General features: G+C 38.3%; 3 protein-coding genes across 4 annotated transcripts; 1 reads left to right on the forward strand and 2 right to left on the reverse strand.

The window, feature by feature from the left end:
* Positions 1–1,802: 1,802 nt before the first annotated feature.
* On the reverse strand, positions 1,803–3,414 carry rbp7b (retinol binding protein 7b, cellular). The gene is made up of 4 exons (XM_023401055.2): positions 3,298–3,414; positions 2,745–2,923; positions 2,458–2,559; positions 1,803–2,204 (listed from the first exon to the last, which is right to left on the reverse strand). The coding sequence occupies exons 1-4, from the start codon at positions 3,368–3,370 to the stop codon at positions 2,151–2,153; spliced, it is 408 nt and encodes a 135-aa protein (XP_023256823.1). The 5' UTR covers positions 3,371–3,414; the 3' UTR covers positions 1,803–2,150.
* Positions 3,415–3,619: 205 nt separating this feature from the next.
* LOC147819448 (uncharacterized) lies at positions 3,620–5,364 on the forward strand. Its single transcript, XM_087172586.1, has 6 exons — positions 3,620–3,949; positions 4,085–4,147; positions 4,247–4,326; positions 4,425–4,555; positions 4,642–4,708; positions 4,805–5,364. The coding sequence occupies exons 1-6, from the start codon at positions 3,876–3,878 to the stop codon at positions 4,867–4,869; spliced, it is 480 nt and encodes a 159-aa protein (XP_087028712.1). The 5' UTR covers positions 3,620–3,875; the 3' UTR covers positions 4,870–5,364.
* Positions 5,365–5,949: 585 nt separating this feature from the next.
* On the reverse strand, positions 5,950–14,453 carry h6pd (hexose-6-phosphate dehydrogenase (glucose 1-dehydrogenase)). Of its 2 annotated transcripts, none has more exons than XM_023401051.2 (5): positions 14,384–14,453; positions 10,207–10,873; positions 10,003–10,120; positions 8,721–8,990; positions 5,950–8,582 (listed from the first exon to the last, which is right to left on the reverse strand). In XM_023401051.2, exons 2-5 carry the CDS (start codon positions 10,846–10,848, stop codon positions 7,237–7,239), a joined length of 2,376 nt encoding a protein of 791 aa, XP_023256819.1. In that variant the 5' UTR covers positions 10,849–10,873; positions 14,384–14,453; the 3' UTR covers positions 5,950–7,236. The 2 variants fall into 2 exon arrangements, with proteins under 2 accessions (XP_023256819.1, XP_023256821.1); XM_023401053.2 differs by lacking the exon at positions 14,384–14,453 and adding an exon at positions 11,709–11,961.
* Positions 14,454–16,202: the final 1,749 nt, after the last annotated feature.

Genomic DNA, 16,202 nt, shown 5'->3' on the forward strand with positions numbered 1-16,202 from the left:
TACTATACAATGACTTTTTATACCTTACTATACTATGACGTTTTTATGACTTTTTATGCCTTATTATGCTATGACATTTCTATGACTTTTTATGCATTACTATACTATGACTTTTTATGCCTTACTATACTATGTCGTTTTTATGACTTTTTATGCCTTACTATACTATGACTTTTTATACCTTACTATACTATGACGTTTTTATGACTTTTTATGCCTCACTATACTATGTCGTTTTTATGACTTTGTATGCCTTACTATACTATGCCGTTTTTATGACTTTTCATGCCTTACTATACCATAACATTTTTATGCCCTGCTATACTATGACGTTTTTATGACTTTTTATGCCTTAATATAGTATGTCGTTTTTATGACTTTTTATGCCTTACTATACTATGACGTTTTTTTGCCTTACTATACTGTGACGTGTTTATGACTTATTATGCCTTACTATACTATGACGTTTTTATGACATTTTATGCCTTACTACACTATGACTTTTTATGCCTTACTATACTATGGATTTTTATGCCTTACTATATTATGACTTTTTATGCCTTACTATAGTATGACGTTTTTATGACTTTTTATGCCTTACTATACTATGACATTTTTATGACTTTTCATGCCTTACTATACTTTGACTTTTTATGCCTTATTATACTATGTCGTTTTTATGACGTTTTTAAACCTTGATATGCTATGACATTTTTATGCCTTACTATACTATGACATTTTTATGACCTTTCATGCCTTACTATACTATGACGTTTTTATGACTTTTTATGACATACTATACTATGACGTATTTATGCTTTACTATACTATGACGTTTTTATGACTTTTTATGCCTTACTACACTATGACTTTTTATGCCTTACTATATTATGACTTTTTATGCCTTACTGCACTATAACTTTTTATGCCTTGATATACTATGACGATTTTATGACTTTTTATGCCTTTTTATAGTATGACGTTTTTGTCAAATTTTATGCCTTACCATACGTTTTTGTATTTAATAATTGTATGCCTTGTTGTACTATGAAGATTTTATGAACTATTATAAAATAAAATTTTCATGACTTTTTATGCCTCACTATACTATGGATTATTATGCCTTACTATAGTATGACGTTTTTATGACTTTTTATGAATTACTATACTATGTCGTTTTTATGACTTTTTATGACTTACTATACTATGTCGTTTTTATGAGTTTCTATGCCTTACTATACTATGACGTTTTTCTGACATTTTCATGCCTTACTATGCTATGACTGTTTTTGACGTTTTTTTGCCATACTGTTGTATGAAGTTTTCATGACATGTTATGCTCTACTATACTGTGACATTTTATGCCTTACTATATTATGACATTTTTTGACATTTATGTCTTACTACTATGAAGTTTTTTCACGTTTTGATGCCTTACTTCTATGATGTTTTTAAGACATTTTATCCCCTTTATACTGTGATGTTTATTTACGTTTTTATGCCTCACTATACTTTGATGGTTTTTGACATTTTTATGCCTTATTATACTATAACTGTTTCTGATGATTTTATGCCTTACTATACTATGACATTTTATGCCTTTTTATATTATGATGTTTTTTGATGTTTTCATGCCTTGTTATACAATGACATTTTTATGCCTTACTACACTATGACATTTTTTCAAAAATGTTTAATACCTTAATGTACTATTATGCTTTTATTACATTTTACTATACTATGACATTACTAGACTACTATACAATGTAGACATGAGACTGTAGACATGAATTTGCCAACTCTTGACGTTCATTTTCTTCCTTTATTTTCTCTTTTCCTCTTTTTTGTGACTCCTTTGTGAATTTTATTCATTTTGCATTTTGTGGGAGAATAATATGGCAAAACAGTTCATGCACTAAAACCAACCATCTATAACAAGATTATACACATTATACATGTTTAGGCATAAGTCTTAGTAATCCAAAAATGTATCAAATATCAGTCATAATATTGGTACAAATACTTCTTCCACCACTGACAACAGTACAATAGCTACATTGTGTGGCTGAGCTTATTTAATGTAACTACTGTAAATTCTTTTCTCCAAAGTCTGAAATGGTATTAGCTGACATGAATAATTATAAGTACAATCACAGAGTCCTTTTATAAATTTGCTTGCAGACTCGATCCTCACAGGTAAGTTCCTGAAAAGATAAAAAAAAAGGAAGCTGTGAAATTTACCACTGTGCATTGGTGTTACATTGTAATAGTGACTACATAGTTGAATCAAAAGGGTAATTTTGACATGTGTACCTGATAAATCTAATATATACAATTTTTTTATGTGGATGTAAAAATTTAAAGACTGTCTGAGCCCACAAAATACTGGGAATCAGTATCACATATTAGACACTAACTGGGTTGTAAGGGGCCACCAAGGCAAAACTGCAGTCATACCAAATGAAGCTCATCTCCCTGGATCCAGTGAATCCACCCTCTGTTCTTCTTTTCTCCTTTCTGAACACATACCAGCTTATGATTGTCCCAGCTGACCACAGTCTAACAGAGAATGAAATCAAAGATAGAGCACTACAGTTAAATATGTTTGTGATAACAACCGTGCAACACAAAACAAACAGGAAAATACATATTATTTGTTGCTTTTATTTTCTTATGTTGTGTGGTAGTGATCACAGCAACATTCATGGTCTAACTTTGTGACCTCAGTTTACTTAAGTTTTTACCTGGCATGAGCGGTTGTCCATTCCTTTTGTCACCTCTTTGAACTCTTCTCCAATTTTGAATGAAAACTCGTAATTTCTGAAAGTAGTGAACGTCTTGATTGTGAAACAGTCTCCATCTTGCTCAATTACTTTCTGAGGCTTCAACATCGAGGCAATCTTGCGTGTTGCAAAATCTATGCCTGCATTTCAAAATGATAGTAAGTGTATGTTACAGAAAGGTTTCACTTGTTTAAATTCATGTTAACTTTATATCCACCATCCCCTGAGCAGGAAATAAATTAACATTTACTTTCCATAGACTTAGAACACCCTACAGGTCTTAAAAAAAAAAAAAAAAAACGTATACTGATGATGGATCATGGTGCTCACCTCTAAATGACTGTTTTACAAAAATTATGCTGAGGAAAATGTCATATTCGCACAGGCTAAACTTTTCAGTTAACTATCCACAAAGATTTCCCTCGTCATACATAAACATTTAACTAAAGACTATCAAATTAAGTTTCATTATGTATCCTTACAAAGAAGTGTTAAAAGAAGCACTGACACTTACCAAGTGCAACCATATACCCCTCAAAATTGACATTGCTGACCATGTCCCATGTCCCACTGTAGTCAACAGCCATCCTGGATGTTTATCTGACACTCTGGAAGACTCCACAGGCGTGAGTATCAGGAGTGAACTGATTTTAATATCTTGGGGTGGGATGTTTCATTGTGTGTCAATATGGGGCAGAGGTGATATGTTGGCTGCTGCTCTGTTCACAAAGGAGGAGCATTGAACACTGGACTTTTTTTTTTTTTTTTTTTTTTTTAAATAATATGAGGAAACTATTCTGTTCCTGTTAAGACGAAAGCCCCTGAACAGGATGTTATTCTTAAGCCACCTGAAAATATTGCATCTTTAAAAACAGCACAGACTAAAAACACAACCTCACCTTTGAGCTGAAGCTGTGTAGAGTTTTAACCTTAAGAGAAAACAATATGGAGCAAATGTCTCTGTGCTTGTGCGGCCTGAAACACAATCCTTCCTCCAGCTCACATGCGGAGCTGCTGCCACCTCTTGAGCGCAACACGTCGAAGCAAAAAGAATATTGTTACAGCACACGTCTGCCTGGATGACCAACGTCCATGTTTCTCCACATGCTAATCTTCATGGCGTATCATAGCAGCAGATGGATACCAAGGAATAAGAGGTTAAAATTGTAAGCAAGGTTTCAATTATTCACATTTCGGTTTTATGTAATGCAAAAATATCTTTATATTAACTCAAACATTCTAATTTTACTGTGTTTTACTTTAGTTTTACTACTGATGCTTTATTAATGTTCTCTTTGCAGTCAAATAGTGAATGCAGTGTTCATGGCTATTGTTCTGGTTCCTCAGTTCTACGTCATGGCAAGGTAACTAGGACACAGGCAACGGCATGGAGCCATAGAGATCATGGGTCATTTGTACAAGAGGGAACGTGGCATTAATACTGGCATCTGTTTTGTTCAAAGGCCAAAATCCTCAAGATACTGCAGGCAGCCTCTCCTGAACAACCAGTCAGCTTGCATCGCCTTGTCCTTCATAGCGTCAGGTAAATCCAATCAGATCAGAGAGCTTTGACAACACATACATAATATTTGACAAAAAAAGCAATTCTTATGGCTATAACTCGTTTAACTCCTTTAATAGGTTTTTCAGTGATATTCACATTGTTAGACCCAGTTCCCCAGAGCTTGTGGGCTTGCTATCATGTGTTTGGGCTGCTGTCATGTGGACAAGGACTATGTACAACCATCCTGACTCTAACAGCAGCAGCATGCGTAAGAAAATGACTGTAATGTTGGTGCTCATCAGGTCCAAGACAAAAAGTTCATCAAAGATGATTTATATATGTGTGTATTCACAGGCTGAAACGACCCCAGAGCTGTACTACATGTCTCTTATTATGACGGTTGCCTCTATTTTCAGCACAGGTGAAATAAATTTCCTCTAAATGTACACATACAGTATGGGACCACTCATACACAGACTCAGTTCAAAGGAACTAACACCTGCTTGTGTCTGTTCAGGTTTTTTCATGGTGAGAGGAGGAATCTGGCTGGCGGCCTGTGATGGACCAGAGCAGAAACAATGAGCGATAAAACAGCCCAGCTGTCCCATGTTGATATCTGACACTCCACATATTAAGATTTCATGTAGTTTCCATGCCACCAGCAGCTGGTAACTTTAAACCATGGGAAGAAAAAAAAAAAAAAAAAGGGAAAGCGACTTAATCCTCCTCATGTGTAATGCTCACTTCATAGAAGTATGACAAAGTAGATGTTTGTCTTGATTATCAGAACAGTTTGCTTTTATTTGTTGATGGGTTTCATGTAACAACTGGTCATAGGAAGCTAATAAATATGTAATTTACACAGCACATTTAGTGTATAATTATATACATAAAAATACATATGTGAGATCTGTATACAGTACTGATAGTGATATTTGTCTCATTGGGAAGGTAAAAGTACATTAAACAGATTCAAGCAGGAAAACTAAAAGGAAATACTTCACATTGATGCAGCTTGGATGACCAGGTTGAATTATTAAAAGGAAAATGCAGATTGCTGTACCAAAACATAAGTGATCCCCATCATGTAAATGGTCATACAAAAACAGCTTTGGTGACAACAAACTAATGTATACAAATAAACTGGAAAATCCAACCAGTGCACCTTGTAAATTTGTTTTACCTGCCATTTTCACAAGTAGATATGTACTGCAACTGATCCCTATATCCTACTGCCAGAATTAATATTACTCCCCAGATAATATTTTTTCACCACAAATCAATTTCTGACTTTCACGTCTAATAAGTCAAACTTTAAAGCAGCTGGGATGTGACGATGTTGTGGAAAGAAAAGGAAAGAAAATTAAAAACACTTAAAAATGCAACCATATGTTGGAAATAATCTCCTAATCCTCTGGCCGAGGAGGTCATGCGGTGCCAGTGTGATGCATGGAGCTACACTCATAGTACATAGGAAAAATGTTTTGTAAATATACTTTACATCACAGGCACCTTTTCAGTTTCTATGGATCAAACACAGGCACAATGACAACATGACTGCTGTAATTCAGCTGCAGTCCACTTTCATTTAAAGAAGCCCTTCAGACACAGGTATATAGATCAACCATGAAAAGAAAACCAAAGAATCCTGCACACTGTCCATCACTTGAACTCACTTTATTAACACAGCTGATTGTTTAGTTTTGTTTTCAAGTCAAAAGGTTTTGATCATACACCACTGTAAGACTTTATGGTGTGCAAAAACTTTTATGAAACATGAATCAACCTGATATTGAAATAAAGCTACTCTTGTTTGGACTCTAGAAAAAGCACCTGAAGATCACACGTATAGATTTCTCTACGTGGAATGTGAATGTGTGTGGGTTGGGAATGTGCTATTTATTGGTGAAGCACCAAATATTTTGAATCACCCTAAATATTTTAATTACAAATGTTTGTATCTGTATTATCATTATGCAAACAAAATATATTATTTACGAAACCAGTCTCATTTCCAATTTTGTTTTGTGCAGGGGTTCACTGTCACTGGACAATATGAAACATACAATCAATAAGTGTAGATTACACCAAAGTTCACCTGAGATCTGATATAATTCAAACATACAACAATCCTGGGTTATAATAAGTGCACAAATCCTTGTGTTTGCTGGAAGTGGCTTTAGGCACGACATGTTTACAACATCAGATGCTCAGTGCAACATGGTCTGCACTCTGTAAACTGCAGACATGTGTATACTTCGTATATTGGTCTAGATTTTCACTCATCTCATATTAATTAGGCTTAGTTAAACCATCAAACTCATTTCACACTCTCACACACACACAGAAAAATATTCAAATGAGGTTTTAACTTTCAGTAAAAAGGACCATACCCGTTGTTTTTGCCCCTATTAATTAGAAATACTTCTAAACATTCCTGCCAGCAAATTTTCAAAGCTTTTAACTTTTAGCTATTAAGTTATCACCAGTTCATAATCCAGTTGCAACGCTTTACTGCTGGTGAAATCATGTGCTGGAAAAAAGCGTCCCTTTTAATGTGAGAAACCACAAACTGTATAATGTTCTTTGCACAGTGTCCATGTTTCCCCATAAGCAAATGAATCCTCCAAGAAGGGGCTGTTTTTTAAAAACGGTTTTCTGTTTTCAGCTGCCATATGACACTGATAGCTATAATGGATTTATTATTCTGATTAAAGTTCATGTATCTAGACTCTAACAAACGGCTGGTTGGAAAGTAGGAGATCAATCAGAAATCTGCTGGCATTATTTTAAAAAGATGCAGCACTAATTATCAGTAAATGTGATTGTAGTTAATAAGCAGAAACATGTAAAACTACTGGTCCTCATACATTCTTTACCCCCAAATCAGCTGTTGAATTAAAGCAGCTCCAAAGACATTTGTCTGATTAAAAGCAAGGATTACAACCCCTATCCGAAAAGTGCATCATAGTCCATGTACCACACAAGTTGGCCATTAGCAGGCTTCACCCCGGTGACAGGCCATTTCAATGGGTTGTCCTTCACTCGGCTCATCTGGGTGATCATCTCATGCTTGCCTTTACCCATCACTAAAAGAGCCACTTTCTGGGCTCGGTTAATTGCCGTGAACGTGAGGCTCATACGCTGGTGAGGTTTGTCAGGGCTTTCAGTGAAAGCCACCAGTCTCTCCCCAAGTTCATCCACTTTAGTACCTGGGAACAGAGAAGCTGTGTGGCTGTCATAGCCAACTCCTAACAGTACGAAGTGGAAGCTGGAGCCATTAACCAAACTGCTGATCTCTTTCTCATACAGCTGTGCTCCCCCGTCCTCCTCCACGCATAAACGATGGTTGAGCTGCACTGGCATGGGGTGGATGTTGAAATAGGGTATCCTAACATGTTGTAGCAGTTGGTTATAGAGTGTGTAGAAGTTAGACTCCGGTTCAGTAAGCGGCACGCAGCGTTCATCCACCATCCACACATGGGTGTCTCTCCAGGGGAAGGAGAAGTGGTGCAGGGCTAAATTGTGGAACAGAGCGAGGGGTGTGGAGCCACCAGAGAGGGCGAGATGGAAAACGCCGCTCTCACGCACGGCTGCCTCCGCCGCTTCCTGCACATCAGCAGCTAGCTGCTCCACTAGCTGCTCAGCCCAGGCGGACACCATGTTATTATTACGAAATTTGCCTTGCATCACTTGGAAACCACTTGCTGACATGCCACCCATCTGATCGGGGCTGATTATCACCACCTCGCTGTTGTAGCTAATGTCCTTCCCTTTCAGACGGACGTCCAGCATGTCCCCGTTGTCTACACCACCAGGGTAGATGCGGGGAAAAGAGCTGGATAGGCTATTGAGCAGCGGTGTCCATAAGCCCCAAGAAGCCAGCAGGTTTTCAGTACTAATGAAACTATTTTTATGTCCAGCAAAGATGTGAGAGATCAGTTCTGCATACGCTTCCCTGTCCTCCGTTGGAGTTTGAACATAGTAGTCTGAAATTGGCAAACCTAAAACACTGATATCAGCATGCTCTGTAACTTCCTTCCACTCACCGTCCGTTAAAACTGGCTTGAACAAATTCTTACTTACAAGAATTGCTGGATATTTAAGGCTGCCATGCCCAAAGTAGAAAACAATCTGTTTGGGCTTGCAGTGAATGCTGTCGTGGTTTTGAAGACAAAAGATGTTGTTCTTGAAAAGTATGCGAGCATATCCCACCCGCTCCTCTAACATCTTCCCTGAGATTAAAAGAATTGGCACACCTTCATACTGGGCTTCATCAATGTGTGCCAGTACAGCTGAAATATACAAACACAAGCACTTATTAGCTTATTAACTATATTTGTTATTATTAAATTTTTTTTTTTTTTTACAACTCAACAGTAAAGAATAAACAGAATCATAATAACTAAAAATAAAAGCTGTTAAGTGCTCACCTGCAAATGTTGGCGTATGAGTGATGCGGTCTTTCGTCATATTCAGCTCCTGCTGAACCTCGGACTTGTATGATTGGTACTGGCCGAGCACAGCTTGATTCTTTCCTAAGGGCAGCAGTGAACTGATTACCCTCAGCTTGTTTTGCGTGACTTCCTCATTGCTGCTCAGATTCATGGGAAGCTTCATGGTCAACAGCGTCATGACCTCAGTCAGGTGGTTCTGTAGCACATCTCTGATCACCCCGTATTGGTCATAGAAGGGAATACGACCTTGAAGAAAAAAACAACATGACGACGAGTTAATTTCAACAGTGCTGATGCAATGTGAATCATCTTTACACACACACACACACACACACACACACACAGTATGTAACTTCTTGGTGTCTCACAATCAAAACAATAACAAAAGACAGCATTTGGTGACGTCGAGAAGTAGCATGGATGGGATCATAGGGGTTAGTGTCTTCACCATCAGTGTAGTCAGTGCAGTTAGCTTCTCCCAGTTCCATCAGGATCCTTGAGTGTAAATTGTTTGGTATTACTGGAATTATCCGCAGAGGTCTCCTCTTCTCCACAACAAACGGACCAGGTGATCAAAACCGGTAAAAACACTGAATAAAGCAGGATCATGTTAAAAATCATGCTGGAGGGGCTGCGAGCCAAGCTGCTGCTAATGTCTGCTCAGCTCACGTTTGCTCATGTTTGTTTCTCTTGCGATGCAAATTTACAATCCAGACGTTCGGGAGGTTTTTACCAGGAGCTGAATTATCCACAGAGGTCTCCTCCTCTCTAAAACAAACTGATCCTATGACTGAACCTGGTGAAAATACAGAATAAAGTCAGTGGTTCTCCGACGCTGTTTGGTGGACACATGACGTCAGGGAAGGGGGCTGAGACCCAAGTTGCCGCCAATGTTTACTCTGCTTGTTCCACTGATAACTAATGATTCAGATGTTCAGATGGTTTTTAGAGGGAGCCAAATTATCTGCAGAGGTGTCCTCCTCTCCGAAAAAAAAACCAGACACACCAGGTGATTAAAACCAGAAGAAACACTGAATAAAGCAGTTTTGCATTAAATATCAGTGGTTCTCTGACGCTAACGCAAACAGGCAACCAAATGAAAGGGACTGTTCATTGATTAAAATCATGGATTTTTCTAAGTTTGAAAGTTGCTGTAAACATTTGGGATAATGTTAGTACTTAATTAATGTAAACAAAAAATATAACCTGCACCTAGTCAGTTTTAGACATTTTAACGTGGAAAGGTTTTATATTATACCTTTAACATCCAGGGTCTCTTTCAGCACAATCTCCACTCTCTCGATGTGGTGCTTGTTCCAGATGGGATCCAGAAACTTCTTGTTCTCTGTTCTGAATGGAAGTATCTTTGCAACCACCTTCTCACAAAAGCAGAAAGATGAAATCAAACATCTCAATTACAGATTAACGGGTGAGAGGCACACACCCAGGAGGATGTCCTTACCTGCTTCCCCAGGTAATGGTCAATTCTGTACATTTCGTCATCCTTCAAGGAGTTCCCGAGCTGAGATGCTAGTACCTGAGCACTCCTAAAGTCATGTCCAAAGGGTTTCTCTAGCACCACCCTCAACCACGCCCCACTGGTCGGCCTGCAACTGCTGTTGATTTTTTCAGCAATATCGGCATATGCAAAAGCTGGCACTGAGAGGTAGAAGAGTCTCCCTGCCTCTGTCATTCCCTCTTCCTTAAGTTGTTTCTCAATGTGCTTGGTCAGATCCTGGTAGTCCTCAAGGGCTTTCAGCTGCCGATACTGTGAGAGTCGAAGGAACTGCTCTTTCAGAAGAGAGCAGCGCTCCTGAGATACGTCCTTTGAGCATGACACTGCCTTTAGGATGTCAAAGAGGAGGGGTGTGGCCGTGTCAGCGGGTGACAGTCCTCCGCCGTAGAAGGAAAAGGTGTTTCCACTACTGACCTGGTTAACGTACAGCTGGAAGAAGCCATGCCACAAGTACTTTTTTGCCAGGTCACCTGTGCCTCCCACTATCACAACCGAAACATGGCCGGGTCTCTGTACTTCTTCTCTCTCCTTTCCATATCCTCCCTGGGCACACAGAGTGACCAGAAGGAGGAACACGGTCACAAACATGCTCTGGTCTTAACTGTCCAAACTCCTGTAGAGAGACATTACATGTAGGCAAATAATGAGCATCACTGAGCAACTATGAAATCACATCGAAGCTAAATATATGATCGACAGCATGGAAAATTACAGAAAAAATGTGCTGCAAATAAAAATGATTTACGTTATCAACTGCCAAGCTGACAATAATTTTTTTCAGTTTCTTGTTCAATCTAAAAAATGTCAGAAATGATCAATTCATAGAACCTGTGACATGTTTAAATGTGTTACTCTGACCAAAACCCAAAGATTTTCAGTTTACTATCAGAGGATGAAAAAAAACAGCAAATCCTCAAAATAAGAAGCTTGAACCTGCAAATCTCTGGCATTTGTCCTTAAAAACTGACTGAAAGTGTTTATCCATTATCCTTATAATCAAAAATTGACATTCTGTTCATCTACTAATTGAATAATCAACTTATCTTTTCAGTATGCGATACAATTAAATTAAACATGAAAGTTCCTCTGTCCCAAAAACTCAGTTAAATAAAAATGATCTTCACTTACTTTCCTTATGAATGCCACATAAAAGAAATGCTACAACAGCGAAATGAATGCAGTCCCACTCATAATATGAACCTTCAACATTTTAACACTACACACATGCAGTAGATTTTGCTGTATTCCTTCAATAATGTCAAAGAAAAAGTTACACCAGTTAACATAACATATAACACCTGAAATCAAAAAGGTGCATTTAAACATCCAAGTGCCAAGACAGAAGCAAAAAATGATCACTCTGAATGCGGCAAATAGTCTATGTACACTTCAAATACACTGGAACCTATGCAAATCTCCAAAGATGAAACAGATATGCAATGAATTACTTAGCAGAGTCTCTGTCCACAGTCCCTTCAGTGGCAGTGATGTGGTGCAGTGATACTCTCGTGAGTGTAGTGACTACTGGATAGTGGTGGAGCAGCCATGTAGACTTTGCACTTTGCTCAGGGGGTGGGGGTGGGGGTTAGCTTCCAGTAAAAGAATTCTGTTAGAGAGAGCTGGGAAGGTTTGACCAATTTATTGATGATTTTGCAAACCCTAAATCGTTTAATTAGCGAGATGGAGAAGCTAAAGAAGTAATTAGAGAGTCACAATTTTGACTTATGAGTATTTCTTTTTAAATAATGCTTAACTTTATGTATTTTTTTCTTAGTGGGAATGGGCCTCATTCAATTCAATTAACATCTGGTGCATACATTAGAAAAGAGTCAAAGTCAAAATCCCTTCAAGGCCCCTACTCAAGCCTCTTCTGCTCACCTCCAAGTAGAAAACAAAGTGCCAATGAAGAGCAAATGGACATCTCAAATAACACAGACACACAGTATCAAGCTGATTTCATGACTGAGTGTAACATGTGGGATCCCTGTGTTCCACAATCATGTTTACACAGTGACAGTGCAAACAGCAAAGGCCACCTCATGAAAGCTGACAGCCAGATTTTACCTCTGCTTTAGTTTTTTTAAAGGGTTGCTGAGGACAATACTTTTGAAAAATCAGTCAGATCTTATGTAAAGCTGTCAAAAATTGACAACATCTTAAACCTTTCACTGCTGGGAAGTTATATTTGACAAATGCACTGGTTCCTTTCTATTTTATTTGTTTTATTTTATTACATTACTCTTTTTAAAACTGAATACTACTTGTACTCCTCTCATCTTTTTCTGTTGACTTCTAGGCTATTACTTATTCTGATAATCCCCCAATAGGATGCAATAAAGTGGTATATTATCTTAAAAGACACTATCTTCATTCAGGATTTGACATTATTCCTCTGCAGCCATTCACAAGACATTTCCCAGTTTATTCCAACACATGATTCCCCTCCTCAGTCACGAGCTGCTTTCATTTTACCATAGAAAATCTTCCCTTCACGTCCATGTTCCAAATCAACTCATCTATCCATCAGATATGCCATAAATAGTGAGCAAGAAAACCAAAAAGGTCATCTTCTGTTGTCTGGAGCATGCACAGCCCATCACACATCACTCTCAAATGATCTTCACACACTCTTGTATTCACAAAACTTCCTGGTACTGACTTTTACTCTGGTGAAATTCTAAGGAAGTTTCCACAAAGAATTTCTTTGCATTATGTGATGATTCCAGTTTCCAAGCAAGCCCATATTAACCCGAGCAAATTGCCCATATGTACAATGAGGAGCAGTTGTGTTCATGACTGGAGAAAACGCTGCAGAGATATGGCTGTATCCTGTTTGTGTCTTTGCAGCCAAATTTGTCACAGCCCAGTGATCTGCAGGAAAAAACAGTCTTCCAACAGAACTGCAGGGATGTTAAAACTATTCACTCGCTATCATAAGAGACTGACGAAGATTTTAAACTTCACTACATTGCTATTAATCATCAGGTCATTAGGCTTCAGTTATAGATCACATAGTTATAATATGATGATATTATATTTTCATATAAAGTAATGCAGGCATGTATTTAGGGCTTTAACTAACAATTACTTCCATTACTGATTAATCTGCTAATTATTTTCTCCATTTATTGATTACTGATTGGAAAAAAGTAAACAGGAAGTTTCTTGAGGTCCAACATGAAGCGTTTAAAAAGCTTGTTTTGTCCAATCAGCAGTTGAAAATTCACTATCATACGAGGTTCCCTGTAAACATTAAATTAAAGAAGCTGGAAACAGGTATGTGGCTTAAAAAAATAATAAATTAATTACCTAACTGTTTACATATTTTTCTGACAACACTCACAAGGGGATGTTTCATTCCTGAGACCTGAAGCCTGCACTGCACATACACTTGGTTGGCAATTTACTGGAAACACCTAGTTAGAACTAATGCAGTGTCATAACAGTCCTGCAATAAATCCTCCACACATCAGGTCAAACATTTAGGTTTTACTGAGGAGGGTGACTTATTTCAAACATTCGCAGACATTTGAACTGACTCGAGTTTCTCTCGTGTAAAAATAACGTTTACACACACGTGTGAAATTCACTTGTTGTTCTCTCCGGCCCTAAAAGTGTGTGTGTGTGTGTGTGTGTGTGTGAGTGTGTGTGAGTGTGTGTGTGTGTGTGTGTGTCCCACTGCTCCAGCACAGACTGGTGTCCCGGTTTGAAAGGATGCTGTTTTCTTTCATACAGATTCTGCTACACACGTGTTGCGCCAAATTCTGTAATCCCTGCAATAAGTGTGACGCCCTGCTGCGGTGGTCGGCTCGATTCTCGCCGACCAGGAAATAAAACAGCACAAAAAGAACCTCGGAGGATTATTTCTCGGCTTTTCAAACAAAGGGACGACATCATCTACAAGAGTGAAAGTAGCCGTCAGAGGTGGATTAACCCACCAGGATTCACCTGCTAGCTGTCAAACTGCACTTCCGCTACAAACACAAACAAACACATACACACACACATTACACCACAATGCTTTAATTAAATATGCACTTGTAGCGTCGCCGAAACAAGTCACAAGAGTGAACTACAACCAGAAGAAACACCGACAGACGTAGGAAGTTAACTGGATACGAACCTGCCCCGTGGTGCCATGAACGACACACTGCACCTTCAAACGCCGCTTCCTGCACCAGTCACGTGACATGGTCCTGTTCACACAACAGGGCTGGTGCAGGCGGATGTTACAGGCGGATGTTACAGTCAGTTTACAGTATGTGCACAAAAGACAGGGCATGTGAGATTTAGATCTACCACAGCCTGCTTTTGAATCATAAAGTGTAAATATTATTTGGGTAAAAATGATCTTGGTGTACTTTTATTAAATACAAGACCTCTAAGCTGGATCACCAACTGTCCCACATGTGCCAGTTTCACTTCCATATCAAGTGTAATTTCATTAAAAGTAGATCTGTTTAAAATTTTGCAGCCTAAAAGATGTAATTAATTTGGATGGGTCTTTCATTGCCTAATCTTGTGGCCTTTATCAGAGGGCCCATGTGTCAAAATCTAAACCTTAATTATTTGAGTTTATATTGTTATGTTTTGATATTTTCACATAAAACTATAGCCATTTGGTGTATCATCGTGGCAGTTTGTCTCTCTGTGGTCGTATTACATCTCTTTGTGGTTTTGTCTCTCCTTTTGGTAATTTTGTCTCTTTGTGATTGTATTGCGTTGCTTTGTTGTCATTTTGTGTCTCTTTCTAATTTTTTTGCACCCGTTTTTTTGGTGTTTTGAGTCTGATGCTTGAATTTCCAGCCACAAATATATATAAGTGTCACCTCGGAGGCTGTTGTCCAGTGCCCCCCATCACAAATCTGTAAAGCCCAAGTTAAAGACCTACTAAATGGAAAAGATTAATTAGCGTTTAAAACATTTAAAAACACTAAAAATAAAAACTTTTCGGGTTCCAGAGATGAGTTTGTGCTCTATGATTTTGCTTTTTAACTCACTATCTTTTATCTAAGGCTTTTATCAACTGTATTTTATGTCCCTGACTGTTTGCTGTCACTTGGGGGCAGCTGTAGACTGCAGCATATCGTCAAAACAAGAGGGACCCCTGTTGGTCTCTTTGTGGTATAGCTGCTTTCTACTTGTGTCAGATACTTTTCACTGGCTCCTCATGGCACCATCAATAGATTACTGAGTATCAACAATTTTAAAAGCAGGAATGAGAAATCAGAATAACACAAACAGCTGACTTTACGTGGACAAACTGTATGTCCTGTTTGTGCTGCATTGTTCAGCTGTCTCATGTCATCACCCTCTGAATCCAGGCCTACCTCAAACAAAGCAGGTGCCCTTTTGGCCAAATAGTGATGTGATTGTTGTGGACCACACTGCCAGTCGCCCTCTCTGGTCCTCCCTTTTTCCTCCTCTGAACAGTTGTGATCGTTACAGCGCAGACCTTGACTCAGCAGCTTCTCACTTCCCTCTTACACACATAATGTAAATCAGCAGGTGAAGCTGGAAAACTAAACCTTTCTGCCACATACTTAAAATCTCAAGACCACAATTTGTGAGTCCCACTTGTTTTATTAAATTATATGCTGTATCCCAGCTGGAAATTTTTGTATTGTTTTGATGTTCACATTTCTAGTAGACATATAAACATTTGGCTGCACAACTTGATATAAAACAGTCTCACAGGATGGTCCATTAGTAGCTGTTTTGGAGCTTTCTGTTGTGTCATGTGATCTTCCTCAACTGTTGTTCCCAAGGTCAAGAGTGAACTTTCAGTTGCAACTTTTATGCCAACAGGAATGAGAAGTCCTTTTAACACTGTTTATGCAAAACACGGATAACAAAAATTGCTCAGAAAAATGGAAATTTGAACATACAATAAGACAGCTCCATTCGCTGAGGAAGATGTGTGATATGATTAAAAGCTCCAG

This window comes from Seriola lalandi, unplaced genomic scaffold, assembly GCF_002814215.2.
Source record: "Seriola lalandi dorsalis isolate HSWRI2012SDOR001 ecotype SW California unplaced genomic scaffold, Sedor1 jcf7180002053395, whole genome shotgun sequence".
NCBI lineage: Eukaryota > Metazoa > Chordata > Actinopteri > Carangiformes > Carangidae > Seriola > Seriola lalandi.

Bases quoted from the DNA above. Each gene is read 5' to 3' on its own strand.
- rbp7b (XM_023401055.2), bottom strand. From the start codon at position 3,370: ATGGCTGTTGACTACAGTGGGACATGGGACATGGTCAGCAATGTCAAT. The intron at 2,560-2,744 runs GTAAAAACTTAA...ATTCTCTGTTAG, and splicing joins TGGACAACCGCTCATGCCAG to ACTGTGGTCAGCTGGGACAA. The intron at 2,205-2,457 runs GTATGACTGCAG...TTATCTTTTCAG, and splicing joins AGGGAGATGAGCTTCATTTG to GAACTTACCTGTGAGGATCG.
- h6pd (XM_023401051.2), bottom strand. From the start codon at position 10,848: ATGTTTGTGACCGTGTTCCTCCTTCTGGTCACTCTGTGTGCCCAGGGA. The intron at 10,121-10,206 runs GTAAGGACATCC...TTTTGTGAGAAG, and splicing joins ACCATTACCTGGGGAAGCAG to GTGGTTGCAAAGATACTTCC. The intron at 8,991-10,002 runs GTATAATATAAA...TTTTTCTTCAAG, and splicing joins AGAGACCCTGGATGTTAAAG to GTCGTATTCCCTTCTATGAC.
- LOC147819448 (XM_087172586.1), top strand. From the start codon at position 3,876: ATGTTTCTCCACATGCTAATCTTCATGGCGTATCATAGCAGCAGATGG. The intron at 3,950-4,084 runs GTAAGCAAGGTT...TTCTCTTTGCAG, and splicing joins AGGAATAAGAGGTTAAAATT to TCAAATAGTGAATGCAGTGT. The intron at 4,327-4,424 runs GTAAATCCAATC...CTCCTTTAATAG, and splicing joins CTTGTCCTTCATAGCGTCAG to GTTTTTCAGTGATATTCACA.